Source organism: Cavia porcellus, unplaced genomic scaffold (genome assembly GCF_034190915.1).
Source record: "Cavia porcellus strain 051 isolate PalLab524CR breed Dunkin Hartley unplaced genomic scaffold, mCavPor4.1 scaffold_6, whole genome shotgun sequence".
In the NCBI taxonomy this organism is placed as follows: Eukaryota; Metazoa; Chordata; class Mammalia; order Rodentia; family Caviidae; genus Cavia; species Cavia porcellus.
Window position 1 is genome coordinate 49,586,190 of NW_026947489.1, and position 10,322 is coordinate 49,596,511.

The 10,322-nt window shown below is 42.1% G+C and overlaps 1 gene segment (V, D, J or C); it reads left to right on the forward strand.

Annotated features, from left to right (window-relative positions):
* The first annotated feature begins 9,525 nt into the window (after positions 1–9,525).
* On the forward strand, positions 9,526–10,118 carry LOC106028852 (T cell receptor beta variable 7-8-like). The segment is given in 2 exon segments: positions 9,526–9,625; positions 9,748–10,118. Coding segments are annotated over 2 exon segments (420 nt in total).
* The last annotated feature ends 204 nt before the right edge of the window (positions 10,119–10,322 follow it).

Here is a 10,322-nt window from a genome sequence, read left to right on the forward strand (position 1 = left end):
ACCTTTTAGACAATGGTTTTCTTAAACCTACCCATTCACCCTATAGTACTTCTATTCTCCTGGTACTCAATCCTCATGGGTCTAACCCTATAGTACAAAACCTTAAAATACTCAATAGTGCTGTTATGCCAGTCCACACAGTGGTGCCAAACCCTTATACCATGTTCTCTCATATTCCTCCCGCCACCACTCATTTTACAGTCCTAGATCTTAAAAATGCCTTTTTATTCTGGCACCAGCTTCTGCATGGTCATCAACTGTTATCCCATCAACCCTCCTAAACCCCAATACAGTGCCCCCTTTCAGCAGTAAGTAGTAAAAGAAAGAAAAACTCCATCCTTTTTCCTAATAATGAAAAGACTGAAATGAAAGGATTTTGCCCTAAATGGGATGCTGCAGTGATGGGAGGCTGGGAGGCAGAACCACTGGGCTCTGTCTTGAGGTCACTTTCCCGCCCCTTGGCAATTTACCTGTGGCATGAAATGAATTGTAATGGGCTACCTGTGCATCAGTAATGCCCCTTAGCACCACCCCAAACCTAAGCTATATGTATGCCCCCAAAAACACATGCCTGGCAGAGAGAAAAGCCAGACCTCAGTGGTCGTGGGTTTCTCTCTCTGCATTCTTAACATAAAGGTTAATTTATTTCATATTTCTATCTTTTTAGCTGTGCCAAAAATTCTATTGATTATGTGTGACATTCCCAACTGAAAGGAGGTGAAGTTAATTTGGCTCAAAAATTTCCAGTAGATTCAGTCCAAAGTTGGCTGATTCCATGGCAGAAAACACATGGTAGAAAGACGACCAGGGAAAAGTGCCTGGCCCATGGAATTCAGGCAACAGACAAAGAAGGGAGAAACCAGAGACAGGAATACACTTCAGGCTGATGTTACCAGCTTGTTTTATCTGTGCCCCACCTGTGAACACTTGAGATGCTTGGGAGACATTTCGAACTAACCCATACCAATTTTTTTATTCCTAGATATAAAATCTGGAAGTAAACGTGTAAATATAGAAACACTCTTTATGAAGCTCACTATCTAAAATTTGATAATAATCTCAATGCAAAATATGGTAAGATGTGGGTGTAATTGAGAGGAGCTCTGGAATGCAGTGTTTCCAGGATGGGTCATCTTGCAGATACCCCATTGTTTATTTGTATGAACCGTATTACTCTGCTTACATTGAATTTAACCTACAAAATTGAATGATATAGACTTTGTTGTCTTTTAATATGTAAGACAGTTTTGAACAATTGCATATTTGTTTTCGTCTAAGAGTTTGAAATTCCAAACATGGATTTGAAAAATCAATCCTAACCAGCCCAGTTTGGCAATGCTGAAGAATGTGTGTGTGTGTGTGTGTGTGTGTGTGTGTGTGTGTGTGTGTATACATATTGGAGGATCCCTTTCTAAGGTTAGTCAGTGCTGAGCACATGGCCACAAAAAGTGGGATTCCAGTCAATTACTGGTCACTGGACACTTGGGGGAGCTGCGGATTCACAGGGCTTTATGGAACCCTCTGTGCATGTGTGTGTGTGTGTGTGTGTGTGTGTGTGTGTGTGTGTGCGCGCGCGCAGTGGTTTGCGAACTCTCCAAGAGAGCAGGGCTGAAAAGAATGCCAGGCTGACTGCATGGAGCAGAAAGGAGGCTTAAATTTCCTCTGTAGGACCTGGACATGTGGAGGAAAGCACAGACTCATTGTATGGGAAAGTGAGGGTGTCATGGGTCTTAGTGTGCTCAAGAAAGTAGATTCTCTGCTCCTGCATAGGCAATGGAGGGTGAAGAACATGGATGTGGGTCGGAGAAGGTGGAAAATCCATGTCTGGTTAGAAGAGAAGTACAGTTAGTATGAAAGTAAGGAATATGTGTTCTTGGTGTGGGAAGGTGCTTGCCCTGACACAGTTTCAGTTTCTGTGCCATGCAGGGTAGGGATAGTGCATGATGCACAAAACACAGTTTGGGTGCTGCTGTCAGGTACAGTGAGCTGGGTTCCCAGCAGGGAGAGTGAGATCAGAGCATGACACAGGCTCCTGGAGACCAAAACTGCAGCCACACTGCTCATCCCATGAGGCCCTGCACAGAGCTAGGAGATGCCTGGGCTTCCTGATGCTGCCATGGGGTTCATTATGCTCTGCTGTGTGGTCCTTTGTCTCCTGGAAGTAGGTGAGTCCAGGGCTCAGCTGGAGGGCCTCTGATCTATTTTCTGTCTCCGAATACAAGTCTGGTGAGGATGGCCCTACTCAGTCCTTAGCTTCTGTCTCCTGACCTTTAGCTTCTGTCTCCTGACTCACAGGCTCTAATGATTTGGCAGTCATGCGAACCGCAAAGTACCTCAGCCAAGTTAAAGAACAACAAGCAACACTGGGATGATTCCCAATCTCTGGACTCCTCACTGTTCACTGGTACCAACAGAAGCTGGACCAGGGTCTCCAGTTCCTATTTGAACATTATACTACTGAAGAGGGAAGTAAAGGAAATACTCCTGGTCAATTCTCAGCAAAGCATTTCTCCAACTATAGCTCTGAACTCAGTCTGAGGGTCTTAGAGCTAGAGGACTCTGCTCTCTTTCTCTGTGCCAGCAGCTTGGCACAGAGCTGCATGGTCCCTGGTCTTCTGTACCAAAATATTTTTCTCTAATCTGCAAGTGACCAGGAAAACAGATCTGCCAGCCAGCTTTGTTCAGGCCCTGGGAAGCTCACAGGTTTTTTTCCAGATGTTGCTGGTGCTGGCATGTGTAATCTGTTTAATGCTCACAGAACTGGCTCCAGTTAAGCTCCATTTTCCATGTCTGTGTATCTGGAATAAAGCAGGTTTCTCAGATCTCGTATTCCACAGCTGGCTGATACCTGTCCATCTTCACACGTGTGGATCCTCTCATTATTCACATAGTAGGTCTCAGCCCTTCTCTGAGCTCCCTTTCTCAAATCAATATTAATAGGATGGAGGTGTCATGTATCACATGAGATTATTATGAGCTGCTTCCTAAAAGTCTAGAAAACATAGGATCTCAAGGCTGAGTGTGTTCCTGGATCCCTCATGGTGATGATAAAGAGAGGCACACTCTCTAAACTGTCTTCCTCTTGCCATGTTGCAGAGGTTGTGTGATCACTTCTATGGCAGTCTATGAGTAGCACAGGTTCAGAGCTGCAAAATGAAAGGATGGTGGCATTTGTCAGAGAAAAGTGCAGTTTTCATGTGCAGGAGAGGAGGAGCCACAGGGAAAGGAATGTGAACATGATAACTCATTAGCTTCTTCTTTTCTTTAATTCAGGAAACATTTTTGAGTCCTATCCATTGTACAAGGCATTGTTTACAGAAGAGAGAATACTGAAAATTGAAAATAAAATTAAAAAAAAGAAAACTAGTAACATAGAAAACGTTTGGGTTATTCAAATTAATTTCTTTAGATTTTGATTTATGCAAATCAAATTTTCTTTTTTTTCCTTTTTCTCTTTCTCTGACTACCCTTTTCTGTCAGCTTTTCAATACTTTTAAATATCAAAATGAAATCTACCTTCTTGAAAGGTTTTTAAACAAGCACTGCAGTGTTTATGTTTCATTTGGGTACAACATGTTACTGACTATTTGAGGTTGAGTAGATAGCAGAACGTTACACCCTTCAACATGCAGCTCCTCCCTTCCTCCACACTCTGGTCTCTGAAAAGCAGCAACGTGTTCTTAGTTTCTGGGGTCTGCTTTGGAAATGCCTACAAATGGAAGTATGCAGTTTTGTCTTTCTGTGACTGACATCTCAACTAACATAGTGCCCTCCAACGTCAAGAGTGTCATGGCATGGAGCAGTCTTTTCTGTTACTATTTTTAAGGGTTCATGGCATTCCATTATATGTATCCACTCCCTCTAATATCTATAACATTAATTACACAACCTGTAATTTTTAATGTGAAAATCATCCATCTCTTGATTGGGTAATCTAGAAAAAAATCATAATAAGTCCATCATTTGTTGACAATTTGCTATATACTGAAAAGACTTCTTTTGCAAAATTTCATTTGTAAATTCAATTGTCACAGAAAATACTAAGAGTCAAATGATATTTTTCTCATTTTATATTTGAAGGAATTGGCCTAGAGTTAAATAATTGTACCAAATAAAATAGCAATTAGGATACAGAACTGAGACTCAACTCCTGGCCAAAGTCTCACATTTCTAGCTCCGTACTGTACTGCATTTTCAGAAAGAGAGGTGCCTGTCTTCAAGATCAGAATGTTATTATGTTAATTCCTGTTACACTCAATGGCTTTAATGAATCTTTGATAGAATTCTGTTTTCCCAGGAGTTAGTGATGTAGAAAAATATATAGGCACAGGGTGGTGTATATTAGACTCTGATTCCCATTCCAAACCCCATTCATCAAGACCAACGTGATTTTCTTGACACATTTTGAAGTGTTTTTAATCTTTGAGACTAAAATACCTACCTGCATTAGTCAGAATTCTCCAGAGAAACAGAGCCATTTGGAGTTATGCATCTCCATTTTGAACTACTGCCTAATTAATGCATTTGCAGAAGCTTTCAAGTCCAGAACCTGCAGGGGGAGCTGGTGGTGCTGGAGGAATTAGAGAGAGTTTATGCTCAGTTCTGAGCCTGTCAGCTTGACCTTTCTATCCTACCCAAGGGAGGACTGGTCTTTCTGTTTCAATTGTGTTCAGCTGATTAAATGAAGCCAGACCACATGATAGAGGGTACCTGTTTCACTCTACGACCAAAATGTTAACTTAATCTAATGACAAAATCACCGGATTTAAGTGTTAATCTCATTCCAAGAGACCTTCAAGGAAATATTCAGGATAATATATGCGTACATGATCTGGATGCTTGTAGCCCATTTAAGCAGACACATAAAACTGATAATCACAATGTCCTCAAAGATGTGTAGAAACATTAAGCACAGAACATTCTTTCATCCCCTTTGCTAATCTTAGATTTTCCTGTGTCTACAAAAGCAAATGTAGAAATATATTCCCTAGCCATCATGCAGCTGAGGACCTGGAATTCACAGAAATAAAAGTTTATACAGAGGCTATATTACATGAAATTAACTGCAGAATATAGCATACATCTCTAGCCAGATATTTAAAATGAAACTTCCTGATACCTAAGTTATATGTACTACACACTTCACATTTTAAATGAACTGAGCAGTGATTTTTGATCCATATGCATGATAATTCAAAGAAATTTTGGGACAGGTGAGCCCAACATTTCTGGAAAGCCATAAAGGTTTTCTCTAATATTTTAAACTACAGAAATACTTATGATATTATTATCATTGTGTTAGTGCAGAAATGTATCACTATAGAAATATAATAGACAAAGGCTTAAAACCTAATGTACAGAAAAGTCATAAATAACTTGTGTCAATTCAGACAAATGTGTCCCATTCTAACATCTGGATTTTGATCACGCATTTATTTTGGACTTGGTCCTGAGGAGGGAGGGACACATTCCCGGTGACAGGACAGCCGTGGGCCTCAGGCAGGGAAACTAAGGGCTCAGAATGACTCCAACTATAAAGTCCCATCCTCCTTTGTCTTACAGAAGCCCATAAAAATCCTTTGTTCTGCTGGGGACCAGCCATGAGCTGCAGCTTTCTCTGTTGTGTGGCCTTTTGATTTCTGGAGGCAGGTGAGCCCAAGGCAAGCAGTTGTCATGGGGTATTTTATCCTAGTCCAAACTTTTCCTACTGGGTTGTGGCATCAGCTTTTTCTTCTTCCTCTGCAGGTCCAGGGAATGCTGGCAGCACTCAGAATCCTGTGTCCTGGGTCCTAAAAAGAGGCCAGTACCTGACATTGAGCTCTGTCCAGTGGCTGAATCAGGACCACATGTACTGATACCGACAGGATCCAGGGCTGGGTCTGATGCTCATCTACTACGAATATGGTACCAACATCACTGAAAAAAGAGAAGTCTCTGATGGGTACAGTATGTCCAGACCAAGTAGAGGGAACTTCCTATTCACTGTGCAGTCTGCCAGCACCTCCCAGACATCTGTGTCTTTCTGTGCCACTAGTGATTCCACAGTGCTACACAGCTGCACCCTAGAACTAAGGACAACCTGGGCAGAGACCGTAGCACTAGGAGGCTGGCATGCTAAGGACACTGGGTTTTCATTGTCACCGTGTATCTCCAGGGAGTCTCAACCAGACCTGAACTCACTCTGGACACAGAGGTCTCCACTGTTGCTCCTAGAATTTGATTCTCTGAATATGACTTTAGTCACAGGCCTCAGACAATACCTTTCAGCATGGAGCATGGTTTGTAACTTGAACATACCTGGGTGCCTTGCTCTGGAGCCCTATCACCTCTTTGGAGAATTCTCAGCTGCTTCATCTTTCATGTGGCTTGTGCTAAAGGTGACCTTTTCCGTGATGGTTGTTGTGCTCCAAATTCCCACTAGGCCTTTATTCTTTCCATTTCTCTAATCTTTCTACTCTATCCATGCTTCGAGGCCCTCATCCAAGCCTGATCTGTTCAGTAGCAGAGAGGGCAGTGGTATGTCCTCTGGCATAGAGCCTTCCACTTCTTAGAGGCAAAGACACACCTGGACCTCAGATCTCAGTTACGCTCCTGCAGGAAGTTCCTTTACTTCCTACCAAGCTCAATTTCCCTTCTATAACTTCACAAGGCCTCATGTGAATAGAATAGAGCAAAGTTGTAATTTTTCAGAACTTGTTGATTATTTTTCTACTCATCTATATTTTAGGGGCTGTAACTATCTGTTTACTCCCCTATAAACTCATTTTACTGCATTGAGAACACATCTGTTATGATTTAAAAACTAGTGGTCAACTTAAGGCCAGGAGAGTAAAATCACCATGGTGCTGAGTGTAGATGTTTCACCTGAGGAAATTTGCCTACATAAATAGAGACATGGGAAAGGAGTAAAAAGGCATTGAGGTGTTGAGGCACTGAGGCATTGTGGGTTCTCCTAAGTGTTGCTGTTTGAGCCACTGGTTCTCCTGGAGAAGCTCTAGTCCTTACATTGAGGAATGCTTCCTGGCCCAGAGGGGAAGATATGTACTGCTTAGTCTCTAGGATGAACTAGTCACACTGGCTTCCTGGCATGTACTCCACTGTGATTATCACTGGAGGAGCTCTGGCCTCCATGTCGCTGAGGATGACTGTGGTCCTTTTCAGGACATCCATGGTCTTTGTTTTGATCATGATTGCTTGGCTCTAGTAGATCTCTAATCCTACCAGCACAGCTCCTTCCTCCTGCTGGCATAACCTTTCTAGATTGCACCACTGACCTTTGAGCCTTCCCAGCACAGATCCATAAAAGAGACTGGTGTGAGTCTTGCTTGTGGGCTCTAGACCTCCAGTTGGACTTGTAGGAGGCATTTTCTTGAGCTCATCACCTGGAATCATGTTGGTACATTGCTGTGGGATTCAGGCCCTGGACTATATATTCTATGTCTTTAGTGTTGTGGATAGATTTGCTGCATTTTCTACTGTTAACTCTGCCTGACTATCATAAAATTATATTATAAATTCCATATTTTGATTTTAATTATTTTCCTCACAACCCCTAACTACAATACCATCTTTCAGAGAAAGGGTGAGTGTATGACTGACAAAAATGGATGGAAGGACCAACAACAAAAATACTCTATATTGCACACTTACCTGGCAGAGATCAAGTAGTTCATATGAGAAGTCACATCCCTTCCTTTGATGGGCTACAGTGGGTTTTGGAATATAATGGGTAATCTCTGTCAGTGTCTAACAGCTCTGGCTTCTTTTACAGTTTCACAAGCAGGCTTCCCCCAAATTCTACTCTTTCCTTCAGCTGCTTTCTTTACAAGAAATCTACACAGTACAGAGCTCAGCTTCTGGAATGTAAAATTTTCTTTGCTGAAAATCACTTCTGGTATCAATAACACCATGAAGTCTACCACAGTGGAACAGAAGCATTAGCTGTATTATGGGAAGAGAGGGCTTCTCGTGTGAATTAGGCCTGTTTCAAATGTAAGAAGTGCTGAGGAAAAGCAAAGTGGAAGTGATTAGCCAGAAGTCAGGGAGCAGCTGGTGGGCAGAGCTCTTGGAGGGATGGTTCAGGAACACAGGCTGGAGCTATGGAGGGTGAGGCTAAGGGCACCTCCAGCTGCTTGGTGAGACCTAAAACAGGAATGTAAGAAATCCGTGAAAACCTGATGCTAGAGATGCTGTTCCCCCATAGGGTTTCCTCCATAAGTTTGTGGCATTGACTAAGCCTCACTGTTGTTGCCAAGCATTTGCCGAGATAAACTAGTCACAGAGTGCAGGAGAGAAAGTATGCCCTCCGGGTGTTGCACATGTCTGTACCTGCAAGTCATTGTCTTCCAGCAAGACCGTGATGATCTTCCAAGCGTAATGGTCAGTCTCTTACCAGTTCATCCTAAATTCTGAATGAAGGCCTCCTTGACCTTTGTTCTAGAAATGTAGTTTCCAGGCTAAGTGATTGATTTAAGGATCTCACACAGCACAGCTTCTCCCCAAACGATACTTCCAGTCACCCACTTTCTTACCCTGCTATGGTCTTCAGTCTCCTTCCTCCTTGCTTAAACTTGGGGTGGCAGGTGAAAGATGCCAAAAATGGGATGTCTCCACTCTGAATTTTCCTGTCTCAACTGAGGTTCCAGTAGTCCCCCACTTCACAATCACACTTCTAGCTTTTTCTACTGTCTTCTCTTTCATGAGTTGCCATGATGCTGGAGTCTTGCCAAGCAATATTAACTCTTGTACTGTGTACAAGAATACCGTGATCTTTAAACCCACTGTGAATATTGTACTGTGATCTTTAAACTCACTCAAAGGATAACACAGACTTCAAAGTGGAAACATTGTATTTCTCTGAATAAATTGGATTTAAGTGATAAGTCAAGTACTTTTGTTCTTACATTGTCTTAAGTTGACCAATGGAGAAACAAATTTCTCAAGTTAGGATTTGGTGTCCTAAGGTTTTTCACATATCAGATTCCAGTTGCCTAATCCAGGGCTCAGAAATTTAAAAGTTAGTGAATTTCTGGGAGTGAATTGGTCTGCTGTGGATTATGAAAAGCATTCACTTGTTGAACAAGTATGGGAGAATCCACATGGATATACCTGCTTTTCACTTGGTGTGGAAATTTCCACTTCAAAATGTGATATATTCTTGAATTCAAATGTGATAAAGTCAACAAATATAATTTCAATTCTTTGCCTGGAGTTTTATGTGAGTGGGAAAAGGCAAAAAGAAAAGATTATTTTTAGATGCAAACTTTTTTGTTTAAAATGCATTCATTCACAGATGCATAACCTATCCTTTATTTCTTTCTTGTGAAAGAACACAAAATGTGAAGACTCTGCATCAAGACAGTATTGCTTAGAAATTATGACCTATGAATTAATTTTGTTAAAAACAAGCTTATAGATATTACATCAATTACCCTAGTATTTTATAATGTAAATTGTGTGTTACTAAGGTAGAGGGGTTTTGCGAGGAAGTGATGTCATGGAACCACTGTGTGGTGACAAAGATGTCTTTCCTTTTCTGTCTGATATGCTGAGCCTCTGTTCTGAGCTCATCCTAGCATGGGCACCAGGTTCCTTTCCCGGGTTGCCCTCTGTCTTCTGGGGATAGGTGAGTGCACAGAAAACCAAACAGTTTCATTGAATTTGTGTGTGTGACTATGCACATGGGTGTATGCATGTGTTGGCTTATGCAAGTGGCAACTATAACTGTTTTTATCATTCTATTCCCAGCCTCTGTCTTCATAGATTACATCAAAGCTGGAGTCTCCCAGTCTCCCAGTTACAAGGTCACAAAGAAGGGACAGAATGTAACTTTCAGGTGTGATCCAATTTCTGGACACATTTTTCTTTACTGGTACCAGCAGAACCCAGATCAAGGCCCGAAGTTCCTCATGTACTTTCAGGATAAACTTCCATCAGACACCTCAGGGATGCCTACTGAAAGGTTCTCTGCTCAGAGGCCTGAGGAGACCTTCTCCTATCTGAAGATCCAGAGTGCACAGCCAGGGGATTCTGCTGTGTACCTCTGTTCAAGCAGCCACAGTGAGCCGAGGCCACCTCCTTCCTGTTCACAAACTTCCTTCTCTCCTGTCAACTACTAGAGATCATAAACAACAGTGAATATCTTTTGAGACCCCAGAAGACCTCTGCCAGCACACTGGCTAAAAATTTGGATAGAAAGAAATCCTCATTAATTGTTTGGTCCTAGAAGTCCTCCACCAGCCCAGCACAGCTGGTGAATATTGGATATCTTAGCATTGGTGGTCACAGCTGTGACAGGTGATCTTTCCTATGACTTGGAAGTT